Consider the following 18,377-nt stretch of genomic DNA (forward strand, 5'->3'; position numbering starts at 1 on the left):
GTCATTTATTATGCAAATAAACATTGTGAAAAATATTGAAAAGGAGGGAGAAAATAAAAGAAATAGAAATAATGGTATAGTTTTCTATTTATTTCACTTTATTATCATTATGTTGTTATATTATTATTCACTACCCTTTTTTGTAGTTGGGCTTTTTTGGTTCAGAGTTGCTGTTTATTTGTGTAGAATAAGTACATATACATGTTATCAATCATTCCATATCTGTAATTGTATGGTGTAACCTGCTGAGGTGGAGAAAATCATAATAAAGTGAAGAAACAATAATAATAATGGGAATTAAATATGAATATAGTATTCAAATTAAAAAAAATAAAACATTTTTATTAATTAATAAAATTAAATATATTCATTGTGATCTAATTAATGTGTCAAAAGGCATAAATTGCATTAACCCTATGAAGCCTACTAACATTTTTATATGGGAATATACACTAAAGCCTAAATTATCAACATGATCAAAACTTTGCTGAAAATCATGTTGTACGCAATCGACTATGCCTTTGATTGCTTAATAATTCATGCATTATAAGCAAATAAAAGGCATTTTAGTGTCATTCAAAAAAAAATACTAGTTTACATAAAGTAAAAGAATATATTTTATATACTTGATGAACACTAACTGGACTTGATTATCCATACACCATTTTTTTTTAGAAAAATCATATGTTGAGCAACATTTCATCATTGCATTGCATTGCATTTCATTAGGCCTATATGTTTTCCCCCTCATAATAAATACTACAGAGCTTTGATTATAAAACATCTTACTAAGACATTACTGAGAGTGACAGCTGATATTAATATGATTTTCATGTAAGTGGCCTGTTTTATTGATCTTACACAAGCTATTAAAATGTCATCTTACTTTTTGGCATCTGCACCTGAGAATAAAAGTGAGGTGTTTTATTTCTCCACACTGTTATATTCTCTGGAGGTTTTATAAATAGATTTTTCTGACCGTCAGGCTTTACAGGGTTAAAATCATCCTTGCAGCGCGCGCCAATCAAAACCCCGGTTGCCTAGGCAGCGGCCCCTGCTCCAGCAGCGCGTGAGTGGGAGGGAAACCCCGTGGATCGCGGAGAACGCTGCGCCGCGCGCCACAGTCGCAGAGTGGCAGCTGAGTCGTACAGAAGGAGACCGCTCTCATTCACAGGTTAGCGTACTTTCGCTTCATTCAGCTCTTCAGTGCGCTGTTGCATACATAAGAACAGTATTTATTTGTTTCCTATCTGCTCGTTTTAACTAAACCGTTTATATCATTCGAAATGGTTCGTAATTCGCGCTTGTCATAGGGATGCTTCAACGCTTTTGCTTGAGAAATGCCTCAGTGACGGTTGGGTTCAGCGCGGATATTACCAGAATGATAAATTTAACTTATAAAACCACGCTCGGGCTGTTATTTGACTTAATAAACGCTGTTTTCCGCGTTTTAGCTCCTTCAACCGTTTCAGACAACGGAAGGATGAGTCCTCCTCCGCACGCAAATATCGCTTCATCTGTCTTTATTCGGATGTTAGTGAGAATATAAGGGTGAAAATATGATTTATCGCATTCAAGCTCGGTCTTGGAGGATATCTGGCAAGCTAGATCGTGTTGGGCACATTAGGCAAAAAATTAGGGCGTTTACCTCACTGCTTTACTGTGGAGTTCCTGTCAGTTGAAGGTAGCGACAGTGTGTGTCGTTATGAATTTGCTTATGGAAATGAATAGGTGTTTTGGTCATTGTCAGCACAATGTAATATATTCTCATTGTCTAAAAGGCTGTTGTTGGATTAAATGGGGGCAGACGAGCTGCCCGGTTTAGCGTGGTTTCGTATTGAGACAAAGCGGACGCTAGAAAGGTAGCGTCAGGTAAAGAGCGGAACGCGCGAGCGCAGGGCGGGAGGAGTTCGCACGCATAAATTCCCGGATGGACCGCGATCAGACCGGAGATCAGCCTTTTTTTTAATAAATGGGGTGTCTTGTTTGAACATTGTTCGCTGCTTGCTGTGTGGACTGGGCGTGGTCGGCGAATGCATGTCCGCATTTTTGGCCATTTTCACTCCTTTTCTGTCATCACATGTGAAATGCACTGTAAAAAAAAATACGGTAAGTTAGCAACATTTATGTTTTACGGATTTAACTTGCATTTACTTTTAAAAACCGTATTTCATTAACTGATATAATGTTAATATAGCAACCTATTGATTATTGAAGTACTGACTGTACCTTTGTACAGTAATACACTGATGACCACCAAAAAAGCAGGTGGTGATGAGAAAGTCACATGATGAACCAAACCAAAAATACTAATATTTATAGAAGGCGTAGTGTCATTCACACAAACACTAAACACCGTCATGGTGCAACATGCACGAAACTGAGATAATGCAATAAACATTAGATTAATAAATCAGCACAACTGATGTGAAAGAAATGTAGTTATTTCAAATGTGACCCTGGACCACAAAACCACTGTTAAGTGTCAATTTTACGAAATTGAGATTTATACATCATCTGAAAGCTGAATTAATAAGCTTTCCATTGATGTATGGTTTGTTAGGATCATACAATATTTAGCCGAGATACAGCTATTTGAAAATCTGTAATCTGAGGATGCCAAAAAATCATTTTGACCCATACAATGTATTTTTGGCTATTGCTACAAATAAACCCCAGCGACTTAAGACTGGTTTTGTGCTCCAGGGTCACAAATGTGAAACACATCAGCATATCTGCCAACATCATATTTGCTATAATTAAAATGTATTAACATGTAATCACAGTGGTTCTGGTATTTGAACTTGGCTGTGTGTGAAATTTATATATATTATTAATTAAACTTTTGTGTTAATATTTTATGATTTAGATTTTATTTAGTAATTAAATCGGCTACTTTGTCTGTTTTTATTTTGCGAATTAGTTCCGAGCAAAGTCGAATCAAATTCAAGCACTAAAACTGTTAAGGCCTGTTCACACTTATACACTTATAATAATCAATCTCACACCACAACTGGAACAGTAACGACAGAGAGAAACAATAACAATAGGTTAGGGGTGGGCGATATGGAAAAAATATAATTTCACAATTTTTTTTTTTTTTTAAATATCACGATTCTTTGTCATGTTGGTTTTACAAGTTGTCTGAGCATTACAGCCGAACTAGAAAGACAAAGCCTTTCAAGGTAAAAAAAAAAGACATGGCAGATATTTAGGCCAAAGTGGGCGAAGATAAAAATCTTTGTCATTATTTTATCTTTCTTATTAAAAAATAAGAACAAAGATACACATTACAAATACACATAATATACAAATAAAACAAACAGTGCTTTATTTTCAGGTACAATAGGTGTATTTAGCAGAGCATTCAATGAGATTGAATGAACAAATATAAAAATAAAACACTACATAGACTGATTCCTAAAGCAACTGTATTAAAGTTTTTCAGTCAAGAATAGGGAGTGATTTTTCTCTTTGCGTTTTGTTGTTTTGTTAACGTTAAATGAATAGTTCCCCCAAAAATAAATATTCTGTCATCTGTCTGTCAATTCTGTCATAATGTTGTATTTTTATACCATCATTAACTCAAAAGTTGTTTTAAACCTGAATGAGTTTCTTTCTTCTGCTGAACATAAATGCTATTTTGAAGAAGGTGGAAAACCAAACAGTTGCTGGTCCTCAGTGACTTCCATAGGATTTTTCTTTCCTATCAAAGTCAATGTAGACCAGCAACTGTTTGGCTACCCTCATTCTTCAAAATGTCTTATTTTGGGTTCAGCACAAGAAATTAATAGAGGTTTGGGACAACATGTGAGTAAATAATGCAGAAATTAAATTTTAGGGTGAACTATCCCTTTAATGACAGCATGTTTAGTGTCCTGTCCCTTTAAGAGCTGCATGCATCTAATATACAGACACGCATCCATTTCTCTCTTAACTATTTACTTTCATTTTAGAGATAACCAACTCAGTCTGTATGTAAACCTTGTGTGTTTTGACAGTATTAGCGCAAAAGATAAGTTAGTTGAGTAATCAGGCGCTGTTAGACAGGCTTTTTAGTGCACGTGCTTCAGGTGAATGCGCTCAGAAAAAGCGCACGTCAGACCAGCGCGCAAATTAAACATTTAACCAGCAAGGCTTGTATACAAATAATGTACTTTTGCAATCGCGAATAAGTGCAGTGTCCTGTCAGAGTAGCTCTACTGCTGTATGTCGTGTTGTACAGTATATAGAGACGGAGGCGCCAGAACTGTATTTGATATAATGTGTCACGATACTACGATATTTCTTCAAAAGCAGATCGTGGAGACATTTTTATCGTCTACGATCAAAAATTGTCATATCGCACACCTCTACAATATGTCTAGTTGAAATATACTTGTTTTTTTTTCAGTTGATGAACCATAAATACAATGAATCACTTGAGATCTCGAGCATTTGAAGTGGCAGACAACAAAACTGCTGTGCGTTTATAATAAAGTGTGTTAATGTCCATCGGTGTGGACTCTAAAATAGTTATCTTTATAGCTATCATTGAAGACATGTTTGCAACGAGGATAACCATAATGCTAACTATAAAGTTTGTAATAATCATAATTATAAAGTTTAATAATCGTTTTAATTCCATGAGTTTAGGGAAGTCCACACCACAACTGTAACGATTATGGCATGGAGGAACGATATTGGTGGTAACTTTGAGATATTTTTCAAATAAATGTTTTATTTAGTATAGTTATATTTATCGTTATCATTCTTGGAGTGAACAGACCTTTAATGTGTTTAAAAAAAATAATATTTTAAATACGTAAATATTTAATAAATATATTTGGTATTGTCAAAATATCAACCAGTTATTTTAGCTATATTGCCCTCCACCAATTTGCATTGTCTGCGATCTCCAATTAGGGCTGTGCGATTTGAGGAAAATATCTAATTGCAATATTTTTGACAAATATTGCGATTGTGATTTGATTTGCGATTTTAAATTTGCAAAGTCAAGCTTCAGCTCAATATTGTCAATAATGTGCAGGACAATATGAGTATCGTTACCCTGCTGAAAAAAAACAAAACAATAGAAACCATCACTTTGTTCTATTAGTTGCCATCTGATAGATTATCCCACCAATAGAATGCATCAAATACCAGTAGACACCATTATAGTTTACACTAAAACCAATACAATTCCCATCATAACCCTTAAATCCATTACAGTTTCTATTGTGTTTTGGGAGGGGTTCTACTGGGTTTTTTTGTTTGTTTGTTTTCGCGGGAGACGCACAGAGTGGAGCGAGTAAGAAGCATTCAGAGACACGGGCTGTGTGAGCGGTCTTCTGAATTAGCGAACATGCATTTTAAACTTATTTCAAATTAATCTGTTGGGGAGATAAAATGTGTAAGATAACGTTCATGTAGCCTACTAATAAAAACATCTAAAAATGTATCTTTTATTCTCCAGTACTGAAAGCAGAACCGATAAGGGAGCTCTTGATATGTGTTGTGACGCAGCTCTTGCAAATGACCTTTTTTGTTCGTTGTCTGTCATTTCGAAGCTGAAGTTACATACGTTTTTCTTTAGTTTTAATTTGCCTAACTTTCGATCTGTTTTGCCTTTTTAAAATGTGAGCGTTTACGCAGTTGGCTAGAGCAGCGCTGATCGGGGAGAATGGAGGTGCGCTCACTCTATTGGTTAATAAGACTGTCACTCAAGGCTGGCAGTCATGCATATGCTCTGGATCAGTGTAATATCGCGTCCACATCGCAGGCTTTGCGATTAGCAAATTGCAACGTCTCAAATCGCGATTTTGATTCGACTTCGATTAATCACACAGCCCAATCTCCAATTAGGGATGCAACGATTATAGATTTTGCTGGTGCGATTATTGTCTGATGAATAATCACGGTTTTACGATTATGACGATTATTATGCATTTATTCATAAATAACATTTAATAATGTATAAAATCACATGAACACTCTTTAGATGTTAAAGTGTTATTTATTACTGGCTTTTGAAACAGAAATAACACAGTAACCAACAATACAGCACAAAATAATAATAAACAAACAACAAACAAAAGTCCATCTCTCCCATTAGAATTAAAAAAGGTGACCGCTGCTCTGTAAACATCCATGACAGTATTTCTCTTTTGAAAATAAGAAATGGAAATAGATCACAATAGTGTTTAATGTTTTCAGTTTGTACATTCTTTACATTTCTTTTGTACCTGGGGTAGAGAATTTGGAAATATGGTGAAAAAAAAATCTTGTTGGTTTTTACTTATGAATAATACTACAACAGGAATAGTAAATACATTTAATGAAGTATTATTAATATACAACTAATATTAACTTTATTTATCCCACAGGGGAAACTGTTACTAATAAAGTGAAATATTATTGTAATCAACTGTCATCCATACGTATTCATTTTAATAATCTTTATAATAATTCATATGATTTTACATGTAGCCTGAGAAAATCATGTCTATTGTTTTGGTTTGTGAGATCGGAGATTCATTCAGGAGGACACAAACGTCTTGAGAACGCTGCCCGTGACTTTTATTAATTAAATAAATGAAATAGCCTACTGGAGAGACACAGACACAGGTAGGCTAATTCACACAGGCAACTGTCACTTCTCTCCTTCTCTCTCGAATAATTAATACAAGTAGCTAAATATAATTAATTAATTCAAATAAATGTGATTTTACCGCACTATTTAATCTCTTTCTGATCTGAAGCGGGCAGAATGCTGAGCTAACGAGCCGTAGCTTCGCGTCAGGTGGTTCTTGCCTTCATGTCGTGCATTAAAATCATTCAATGTACAGCTAGCCGTGCATTATCCCTTATGTATTCGCTCTTTAGCATTAGTTTTTTTACGGCAATATTTCGACTTCTTGGTGTACCCACAATGGTCCCACACTTTCGACAGGCATTTCTCTGGTGGAAATAAAGCTTCGCTGTTTAGTCCCTCTGTCACTAATCTAATGCGTGTAACTGTTAGTAGCCTTTGTGTCTCTGATAAGCACGTAATTTTAAGCTGGTGCACCACTAGTGTGACTTTGTTTTCATTTTGCACAAGCTGCAACAGTTCAGCTCCGTGCAACAGAAACACTCGGTTTTGTGGAACCTTTACGATTAATTAACCGTGACGTTTTAAAGTGCGGTTAATGGCGGAACCGGTTAATCGCTGCATCCCTATCTCCAATGAGCAAAGCATTTAGTACACCACAAATTATAAATTTGCATATTAGTTCATCTTTCTGGGATGATGTAACTGACATTTTGTCTCTCCTGTAGAACCTAGCAGCTATGGACAAGAGCCAACATGTGCAGAGGGCCAAACTGGCGGAGCAGGCCGAACGCTACGATGACATGGCCGACTCCATGAAGAAAGTGACTGAGCTTGGAGAGGAGCTGATCGACGAGGAGAGAAACCTGCTCTCTGTGGCCTACAAGAATGTTGTGGGCGCCCGTCGGTCCGCCTGGAGGGTGGTGTCCAGCATCGAGCAGAAGACCGAGGGCAGTGACAAACAGCAGATGGCTAAAGAGTACCGTGAGAAGATTGAGACTGAGCTGAAGGCCATCTGCAAAGACGTTCTGGTGAGCTTCGAAAGGGAAAGACCCGCTTATAGGGATCATGACCATGGCAGAGCTTGACATTTTAAATGGGATGTGGTGAATAATGTCCTGTCAGCAAGGTGTTTATTTTTGTTTTTACCCAGAGCTAGGGTCAGGAATAAAGAACTGGAGCCAGATTCATGAAACGTTCTTAAGAATAAAGTTCTTCATAATTGTTTTTTTCTTTTTCTTTTTGGCCTTTGAAGTGTTTTTCATTGAGTTGATCAGCAAGTCAATCAAGTCGAATTGAGAAAAGAAAATGAGAAATTCTTAGGATTTTAAGAGTTGCACTTGGGAACATTTGTACAAACTTTTTGGAATGTATTTATTTCGGGCATTAAAAAAAACTTGCAATCGTCTTTTCTCTATTGTGACGTATAATCAGAGCGAAAGAGCTTCTCAAATAAGACAGATATGTAAGGCAGGACTTGATTTTTGTCCATCGGGAATTGTTTGGATCATTGTCGTTTGCTATGCTGTGATCTCATGTGATTGACAGGTCGTCCCGCCCTTGTGCTGGTGAACATGTCATCAGAGAAAAGATGCTGTTTCAAGAAGAATAGGAAGTAATTTTTATTCAAGATTACAAAGGCACATTAATTTAAAAAAATTAATAAAAAAACAATATTTGATTAATAAAAAAAGTATAGGAATTGTGAATTTAGATTTCATTGTGACTTTAAGAAATTTATTTTTCTTTTTTTAGTTTATTTTCATGAATCCAGCCCCTTTGTTCTCATTCAGAAGAAATATTTCCAATTTGTATAAAATCTGGAACCAACTGACTTTCGTAATTTATTACTGAAGCGCTGTCCTCTTGTAAGATATCGTCGCGGGACTTCAGCCAGTGAGTCAGTAGCTAGAGGTCATTGGTTTTGCCCAAAACTGTATCTAGATAAACAAAACAATGGAGTCCTTTGTTTGAACGGTCACCAAATTGGCTCTTCCTCTGAAGTGGTTTTGGATACAGAGTTTTTTCTTCCAGGAAACTGGAGGTGAGACTTGCTGTGTGCAACTGGATAAGGCTTTAATGAATCAGACAGGGCCATTGCCTCTCCTTGTACTGGGCTGTTTTAGTTGGATTGCTGCCTGAGACTTCTTATACGGTGACACATGGAATGTTCTGCTTTGCTTTTATGACATTCCTTACATTTTCCAGATTTAATTAGACTGCGTCCAGAAGAATGTGATGTTTAATCTGGCATTAGGAGGGTAATGGGTTGAAGTTGGCTTCTGCAAAGAAAGAACCAGCTGGATGTTACGTCTTACATCCTCTCAACAACTTTTGACATGAACAACATGTCAAATATTGACAAGTTATCTGAGCAGCTATGAGTCTTGATGTGTTTCCAAAAAAATGGAAATCTTTATAGACAAGTCATGGAAATTTGTTGGGCATAAAGTGTGGGAACCAATTTGTGAGAAACATTACTATTTTAGACCGTGTGTTTACTTCCATGTGTCTCTCTTCCGTAGCATCTCCTGGACAAGTTTCTGATCCGCAGCACTTCTCCAGCAGAGAGCCAGGTGTTCTACCTGAAGATGAAGGGAGACTATTACCGCTACCTGGCTGAGGTCGCCACAGGGGACGAGAAAACCGGTCAGTTTCTCCTAAATGACATTTATATGTGATTTATTCAAAATACACATTTGTCTTTTCTTAATATTCTTTATTTTGATTTGAGAAACAGATCTAAATGTTAGCTGGTCTTAGGTGTTCAGCGTGGTGCCTCTGAGTTGGAGGCTTAACATATGTCTGCTGCCTGCTGTGCAGCCACACCTCCATCACACACTTGCAGATTTTTTGGGTTTGATAGCAGTGGAACAGGTCTTTACTTGTGCTTCCACACCCTTAATGGCTGATTATTGAAGGAATGTTGCACAAATTCTCTTTTAAAACAGAAATGGTTTGTGGTTCAGAATGTAAGCCACACTTGCAGGTATACAATGCTGGCTCCTGTTAAATCAGTTTTCTTTCCCCCAAAGTCGGTTTTATTTTTTCCCTAAATACATTTTTTTTCTCTCTTGATTGTTTTAATGGTTAAATTAACAATTTCAACAATAAGTTCAACAAAATCGGTGGTAATCAAATGATGGCATAAAACATTAACAATTTATTAAATATTTTAAAGCATAAACAATGCAACATAAAATACATGGCACACACAGTGTTGCAAAAAATACTCCATACTTTTCGGTATCAAATGGAATTCATATAATTTACTTTTCAATTTTCTTTTTTCTTTTTTTACAGTTATGTCTCAAAATTTGGCTAAATGAGCATCATGTTAATGCTTATTTAAAAAAGCATGCCAGTAATGCTTGAAATGCTGGCCAGATTGGAACAGAGCAATAATGTCCACATGAAAAATCTTACATAACTGCAAATATAACTCTTGTGGTGATTTTAATGTTGTTTTACTCATTTGTTTGTCCTTGAACTAGTATACTGGCCCTGCTCCAAATGCTCTAGCTGCCTACCTAGAAGCATCTCACGCACGCCAACACAAACACTGATCCAAACAGTATGCCGCAGAATACACGCCATCTCGTTTTTTATATCGCAGCATCTTATGGAGAATCTCAGAACGCATTGCTATAAGCATCAGGGGAAATCTCCTTTATAAATACTTTATCAAGTCCTTCAAAGGATTGATGGAAAATAGATCCATCTTATTAAAAATGCTCTTTATCTTTGTGCACCTACTAGAATAGCGAGGAACATTGCTAGGGTTTGGAAAAGAGCAAGAGTTTCCTAGAAGCACCACCTGACTGTGTTTGATGCTTCTGAACTCAAGAGGTCAATCACTTAATCCTGTTAATAGAGTTTGAAATCTCATGAAGTAGCCACAGACTCAGAGTTTTCATTAATTATATATGTGGAGATGAGGGATGGAGGTTTAGATTTGAAGGTCTTGTGTCCTAGTTCATGAAGCTCTTGAGACACAAGCAGCTTGCAGATTAATTTAAGGACGTCCAGTGTGACGGTTTCATGCCCGCATGTAATATCCTCACCGTAGCTCATATCTCTGCTTTATTACAAAGAACCAAGCCAGTCAAATTATTTAGTTGTAGGACTGGGCGATATGGAAAAAAAAAAAAACAACAAAGCCTTGAAATTTTTTCAGAATGTTTTGTTTTTATTTTACTAGTCAACTTAAAAATGTAACTACAACATGATTCAAGTAACTTTTTCTTAATAGAAAATTATATTCCAAGTGTACCACACGTTAGCAACATGATGATGTTGTTAAATACCTTTGCAGAAAAGATGCATGAACTACAACTACATCTTGTACAAACTTGTCTAACACGTATTTTATGTTCAGAAATAATACAAGGAAAATGCTTTAAAAGATTCTCAAAAGTCCAGGTAATTCAAATTCTAAATGACTGAAGGTATAACACCAATAGACTATAATTAACCGTAAATGTTCTGTAAAAACAATGAACAGCAGCTTTGAGCCTGTCAGACATACAGTGTTAGTTTTTTACAGGTTTTTTTATTCGATTGTGATTTTTTTTCTATGTAAACATGGACGCGTTTGTTTTTTGCAGCGTTTCATGCATGAAACAGCATTCTAAAAACACGCCAAGTTTAAAGGGGCCATATAATACGATTTCAACTTTTTAACTTCTGTTGGTGTGTAATGTAGCTGTGTGTGCATAAACAACATCTACAAAGTTACGAAGCTCAATGTTCAATGCAAAGGGAGAAATTGCATAGCATCGCCTACAGCGAACGGCTTGTAAGGGACTAGAACAAAATACTTCCGGGTTACTGACATCATAAACCTAGATAAACCCCGCCCCTGGGAACATGCAACGAAGGGGGTGAGGCCATGGGGTTCTAATAGATTCACAAGCATGTTTTCCTATTCCACTGCCTGCGTTGGATCTTTGTCAACACAAAAGCACATTCTGTGTGATATGAGCGACATATGGTTGGATCATTGGACAATGCCGTTGGCATATTGTCAAAGTTTCTAATTCTAACGTTTGGCAATATTTCTATTTGAAATCATGCTTCCTCGATTTATAAAAAATAAAATCGTGGCAAAACATTAAATTTGAATGAATAAATCGATAAAACCCTGTGTGGTTATGTTTTGTGTGCTTCCAGTGAGTACAATGCAAATGTTGTGGTTTTATTTTCCACCATCCAGTCTTTGTCTCATCACAAGCGGACATCTCGGCTGCAGATGGAGTGTTGTTGATGGAAGCACTGCAGCACGCAGTTCGGTCTATCCTGCTCCACCTCGCTTGGTTTCATTAATGAGGCTAATGAGTGATTTCCCTCCACATGTGGTCTTAGTCCGTCTGTGGAAGTAATAACTCACTCTTTCCGATAGATGCATGAGGTTATTAGGGCTGCTGCTTCTCCCTGCAGGGTTTGATGAATTTTTAAGAGCCTGGTGTGTTTCTATGGCAGCACAGGAGCCAATGATCTGACTGAAGCTGCCATCTGTGGAAACGACAGGACCGGGCTGTGCCGCAGATCCTAGATCACTCTGTTTGTGTAGTATTATAGATGAGCTGCAGGTTTCGTTGATTCTTTCTAAAGAGGAAAGAACACTGCTCGTCTGTTTGAGCATAAGCAGCCGCTGACCTACTACTGTCAGTGTGATGGGCTGCATGATCATCGCCATGGCAACAGCATCTGGATGATGTGTGTCGTCCAGCTGGGTTTGGGCTGAAGCTCCTGCGGGTGGAGCTCTCGGCCACGGCCTCCTGAAGCTCTTCAGATGAACAATTACTGCTCATCAGACACAGCGCTCTCGTCAAACACTCTTTACAGAGCTGCTGTCTTTTTCAAATATTTATGTATTTCTCTCTGAGCATGGATCAATACGGGCAACCGCAAGCTCTTGATGCACCATGATATTGACTATTACTAACAGCTCTCCAATGTGCAGAGGAGAAGAAAATATCTCATTTTCAGCCATGTAGAGAAAAAAAGAAATGCATGTTTAAAAATGGCTTTGAAGATTTATTTATTCCAATTTTTCCCACTGCAGTAACTATCATAAGGCATACATGTAAAGTGTTTAATGTTGGATTTAAAAGCTTAAAAATCTAATTCAAGTAAAAGCATATTTTCCACAGGCAGTTTTCTCAACATAATCGTGGGGAGGAATATTTCTTCTTTTATGTAACACGCCTCACAAAACTTGAGTGACTCAAACTAAATGCTGAATTGGTCATACACAAGGCTGGAGGGGCATGAAACCAGCTTTAGGACACTTAACTGGCCATATAAAAAGCACATTAAGATCAGATTCCTTGAATTTAATATTTTATGGGTTGCAAATCCTCAATAAAATATTGTAAATGTTTTATGTGCTCAACTGTTTGAAAGATTTATTTATTTTTTTCAATGTTTTTGAAAGTCTCTGATGCTTACCAAGGCTGCATTTGATCAAAAATACAATAAAAACAGTAAAATTGTGAAATATTTTAACTATTTACAATAACTGTTTTCTATCTTAATATATTTTCAAATGTAATTTATTCCTGAGATCAAAACTGAATTTTCATCATTACTCCAGTCTTCAGTGTCACATGATCCTTCAGAAATCATTCGAATATGCTGATTTGCTGCTCAAGAAAAAAAGGATTATTACGATCCATGTTGAAAACAGTTGTGTTGTTTCAAATTTTTGTGAAAACTGGGATACATTAATTGTATTTTATTTTATAGGATTCTTTGATGAATAGAAGGTTCAAAGGATCAGAATTGATTTGAAACCGAAATCTTTACTGACCAATTTAATGCATCCTTTCTGAATAGAAGTATGCATTTCTTTCAACAACAACAACAAAAAAAAAACAGCTTACTGACCCCAAAGTTTTTAACAGTGTATATTGTCAGCCTTAATCTGTGCTATTCTGTTGGAAAGTATGTAATGATTCTTGCATAAATAATGTTGTGTTTGTACACAGATATCATCCAGAAGTCTCAGGAGGGGTACCAGGCCGCCTTTGACATCAGCAAAGACAACATGCAGCCCACTCATCCCATCCGCCTGGGCCTGGCTCTCAACTTTTCAGTCTTTTACTATGAGATCCTGAACTCTCCAGAGCAGGCCTGTGAACTTGCCAAGAAGGTTAGAATGGGTGCTCATGGGGCTCACAGCTCATACACAGAATTAAGCTTGGTATTACTTATTTAACCATGTATTTGTTCCTTTGTAGGCTTTTGATGATGCCATTGCTGAGCTGGACCAGTTAACTGAAGACTCGTATAAAGACAGCACACTCATCATGCAGCTACTTCGAGACAATCTGACAGTGAGTTGTTGTTTTCTGATATTAACCCAGTACTGGCATGTAAACACCTGACAATTTCACTGCCAATAATCATACAAGCAACTGATTTTACTAGCGCTTTAACGCTTTCCTAATTAAAAAACACTCACTAAAATATCGTCGTAATCATAAAAGGAGTTTGTAAAAATCTTGTTAAGTTTGGACAGTCATTGGAAAGATCTCTGGTGGAATACAACAAGTTAATTTGATTCACTTACAAACTATAGGAGCTGTTCAAATGTTAAAATCCTTAAGTGAACATGTTCGGAGGCATTCATACGTTGGATAGTGTTTGATTGAGAGGAAAGCAGAGGTTTGGATACATGTTTTTCACATTTAAAGTACTTTTAAATAGGTAATGAAATGAAAAATAAGTGACTTACACACATAAGTGATTAGAGATTCATACCTCAAAGCTAACTTCCCATTTCAAAATTTTTTTGGTTTTGTTTTCCGCCCTTCTGAAACACATGAAATAGGTGACGTTTACCAATCACAGCGTTTACGCACCTTGAAAATCACGATTAAAAACAAATTTTTGTTTACATAATATATGTATGTACTGTTTATTTATGTATATACAAATAAACACACATTCAATATATATTTAGAAAATATTTACATGTATATACATTTATATATTTAGATTATTATATTTTATATTATATATAACTACATTTTTCTTAAATATATACATGCATGTGTTTGTATTTATATATACATAATAAATATACACAATACACACACATATATAAACGAAAACCTTTATTTTGGATGCGATTAATTGTTTGACAGAACTAATTTTTGATGAATTATACAAATATATATTTAGAATTTTCCAATATTAGATCTAACCTCCGGATAATTTATATAAAATATACAGATCTGAAAATGCATTTCAAAACCAACAGGAATGGAAATTACAATTACAAACAGATGTAGCTTTTTTTGCCACATTTTGCTTATTTTAATGAAAAGTAAAGTAAATATGGAAAATGCAATATTACCTACAGAAGTCGATCCTGATTATAAAGAGCTCAAACATAAGTTAAGTCAAGAAAGGTCAGGATGTAACATTCTTTCTTCTTACGGCTGTCAATAATAAAAACGATGTACTTTTCTCAAATAAGATGTACAGCTCTGGGTATCATGCTCCTTTCTACTCATTAAATTGTCCATATTTTAAAAAAAAATAAATAGACATTTGAGTGGACAGATATGGATGTGCACACTTTAACGTCCCCCGCTTTGATGCTTTCAGCTGTGGACCTCTGACACTCAGGCCGACGGTGAGGAAACAGAGGAGGGCCGGGAAAACTAAAGCCAACTCCACAAAGAACCTTTTCAGTCAGCACAGCGAGAGACAACGCTGACGCTTTTACAGTTCCAGCTTCATACTCACCAGCCCGTCATTTATGTGTGTGTTTGGATTTGAGAGTGTGAAGGAAAGACTGTTTGTGTACGTGTGTTTGTTTGGGGGGCAAACAGCAGTTGTTTGTCTTCAACATGTGTTAATTGTGGATTGGAGAATGCAGTGTAGATTGTTGGCTTGATGTGTGCTCATGCATGTGCTCATGGGATGCTAGTCACCATCAAGCCACCATCGACTTTGCTGTAGATGCATATGTGTGTGTGTGTGTGTGTGTGTGTGTGTGTGTGTGTGTGTGTGTGTGTGTGTGTGTGTGAGAGAGAGAGAGAATGAACCCTTTTCTGAGTTTGCTAGGGGAGCATTTAGTGATGGGTTTCTTGTGGCTTAGACTGAATTCTTAATTTTCCTAAAGAATCATGGGAAATAAACCAAAAGTCAGTATGAACGAGTACTTGTGACAGATTGGGCTTGTGCAAGACATTCTACTTCAATTGTCAAGTGTTTGATTTCTCATTGGTGAATAACGCGTACAATCTCTCTTTGTCGACCTAAGATCAAAAAGACTTGACACATGGCTTATACTGTAACTTTGATATAAAAGTCTTGTTACCGGAGCAGTAAGTAATGCTTTTCATGCGCTTATCTGATTAATACTGTTTTCTATTAGGAGTTTCGGTTTTGTTTTATTTGTACTACTACTTACTAAATCTGTTTTTAGTTTGTTTTGTTTACTCTTTTGATACTTGCCTAAAATGCATGTGGCTTTAGTTAATCAGGGTGACTGGAGTTGGCTGATTGGGCTGCCTAGAAACTGTCTTTGAATTTTCATACGGAACACTCAGCATTATTGTTATTTGTTATGGAGGGTGGGCGGAGGGATCTGGATCTCATGTTAGTGGAATTAAAACAGATAAAACACAAACCACATGATTTCTTAGTCTTTTTGCGTTGCGTTCGGTCTCTGGTGTTTTTCAAACCTGGCTTTTCCAGAAAGATCCTGGACTTGGTGTTCATTTTCATAAGTGCTTGCAGGGGAATGGGGTTGGTTATGTGACACAAATTACGATTAAAAAGCATTTTCAACTAAATAATAAAGAAATAGTTCCCAACGCATGAGAGTCGCCCTTATGTTGTTCCAAAAGTGAATGGAAACTGGGGTTATCAAACTCTGAAACTGAGGACGTGACGTCTGTGATTTCAAACAAAACTGGCTCTGTGGTGAAACTGACTTTTGATGTGCTGCTTTTAACGTTCATTAATACAAATGAATGGAGAGCTACATTAGAAGACGTGTCTAAAAGAATTGGGTCTGTTGATCACAAACTATCATACGACTACTGGAGACTTGGAAGACTTTCCTATCCACATTCATTTTTGTTAAAAATTTTAAAAATGATCTTCTAACACTAACGTTCTCAATTCTTTTTTTTCTGTTCTTTCAACTTTTATTTCTTTGAAAAAATAAATACAAGTATTGAGACCCTCTAACACTGTTTTCTATTCTTTTTCTATTTTACTTTTTTTTTTTTTTTTCAAAACTAGCAAAGTGTACTTCGTTAGCCTAACCGAGACTTGTCACAGCACTTGCATATTATTGCTCTTTTGTTGGTTTTGATTGCTTCTGTTGTCCTCATTTGTAAGTCGCTTTAGATCAAATTGTCTGCTAAATGTAAAAAAGAATGACGGACGTTTGGAACAACATGAGGGTCAGTTGACATTCTCAATCTGGGACAGTGCTTTAATGCTGCTTCGGCTTCGAGCGTGTTGGTGGTCAAGTGGTTGTCTTCTCAGACCTGTTTTACATGCAGAGCAGGAACTGGGTCATATCTCAGTGGGACTGCAGTCATCCGAGTCCTGCACCAGATTCGCTGGACCGGAGAGAGATGGAGAGGTGACTTTCAGGACAGGTGACTGAGGCAGGTGCTGACTAGCTCAGATGGCCTGATGTCCCCGGTGCGCTCCAGGCGTGATCTGTTGTTCATGTCATGATGTCTCTACAGTATTGAGCACGTGGTGATATGCTTAAATGGCGTCCTGCTTATGGAAAACTTGGACCACAGTTATTATTGTTTACTAAAACGGCAGCCAAAAAAAATCCATTAATGTTAACTCAACATTAACTAAAAAAAAGGGCGTTTACTACATAAACTAATAGCTTAATAAAACTATATAGACATGTTAAAATAAAAATGACTCGACTAAAAAACTTTCACTAAAATTAAAAAACAAAAACTGTAAAAGTATATCAATGACACTTCAATAATAAACCTGGACAGTTTTAAAACTAGCTTATTTTACTAGAATTTCTAGAGAAAACTAGAAATTGCTCTTTAAAACTGAAATATTTTTTTTAAATCCTGGTCCAGTAACTGTATAGTTCAATGGTCAAAATGTGTTGGATAATATAATATAATAATGAAACCTGGGAATATCAGGGAATTTTAAAATCTTAAAGGGTTACTCCACCCCAAAAATGAAAATTGTGTCAATATTCACTTACCCCCATGTCGTTCCAAACCCATAAAAGCTTTGTTTGTCCTCTTTTAAGATATTTTGGATGAAAACCGGGAGGCTTGTGACTGTCCCATTGACTGGCCAGAAAAGTATTAAAAACTTCATCAAAATAGTCCATCTGCCATCAGTGGCTCAATCTGGATTTTATGAAGCGACGAGAATACTTTTTGTACGCAAAGAAAACAAAAATAATGACTTTATTGACAAAGTGCGTACGCTATTCTCTGTCATCAGTAACGCAGATATTCAATATTTAATAATATATTATAATAATATATATTCAAGCCAAGTGAATATTGACAAAATTTTCATTTTGGGGTGGAGTATCCCTTTAAGGAATTATGAGGATTAAGAAAATCTGTAACACTTTACAATAAGGTTCTTTATTTATTTATTTCAAACAAAACAAAATATATAAACACAACAAACTGTTGCCGAACCAAGGAGAAACCACGTCCCAAAGACGTTATAAAAGTGTAAGCAAAAGCTTATTATTTTTCCCAAATTCCATTACGTTCCAGTATATCTTTTAATGTATTACATCAATCCCTATATTATTTTTATA

General features: G+C 36.3%; 1 protein-coding gene across 2 annotated transcripts; it reads left to right on the forward strand.

Moving 5' to 3' along the window:
* Positions 1 to 1,082: 1,082 nt before the first annotated feature.
* Positions 1,083 to 16,784, forward strand: LOC306847411 (14-3-3 protein zeta-like). Of its 2 annotated transcripts, none has more exons than XM_079381342.1 (6): positions 1,083 to 1,174; positions 7,300 to 7,602; positions 9,097 to 9,220; positions 13,564 to 13,727; positions 13,816 to 13,911; positions 15,191 to 16,784. In XM_079381342.1, the coding sequence occupies exons 2-6, from the start codon at positions 7,312 to 7,314 to the stop codon at positions 15,248 to 15,250; spliced, it is 735 nt and encodes a 244-aa protein (XP_079237468.1). In that variant the 5' UTR covers positions 1,083 to 1,174; positions 7,300 to 7,311; the 3' UTR covers positions 15,251 to 16,784. The 2 variants fall into 2 exon arrangements, with proteins under 2 accessions (XP_079237468.1, XP_079237469.1); XM_079381343.1 differs by lacking the exon at positions 1,083 to 1,174 and adding an exon at positions 6,505 to 6,606.
* Positions 16,785 to 18,377: the final 1,593 nt, after the last annotated feature.

The sequence above is a fragment of the Barbus barbus genome (assembly GCF_936440315.1).
Source record: "Barbus barbus genome assembly, chromosome: 27".
Taxonomy (NCBI): Eukaryota; Metazoa; Chordata; class Actinopteri; order Cypriniformes; family Cyprinidae; genus Barbus; species Barbus barbus.

Coding starts and splice junctions, on each gene's coding strand:
- LOC306847411 (XM_079381342.1), top strand. CDS start 7,312: ATGGACAAGAGCCAACATGTGCAGAGGGCCAAACTGGCGGAGCAGGCC. Junction 7,603..9,096: donor CCATCTGCAAAGACGTTCTG/GTGAGCTTCGAA, acceptor TCTCTTCCGTAG/CATCTCCTGGACAAGTTTCT. Junction 13,728..13,815: donor CCTGTGAACTTGCCAAGAAG/GTTAGAATGGGT, acceptor GTTCCTTTGTAG/GCTTTTGATGATGCCATTGC.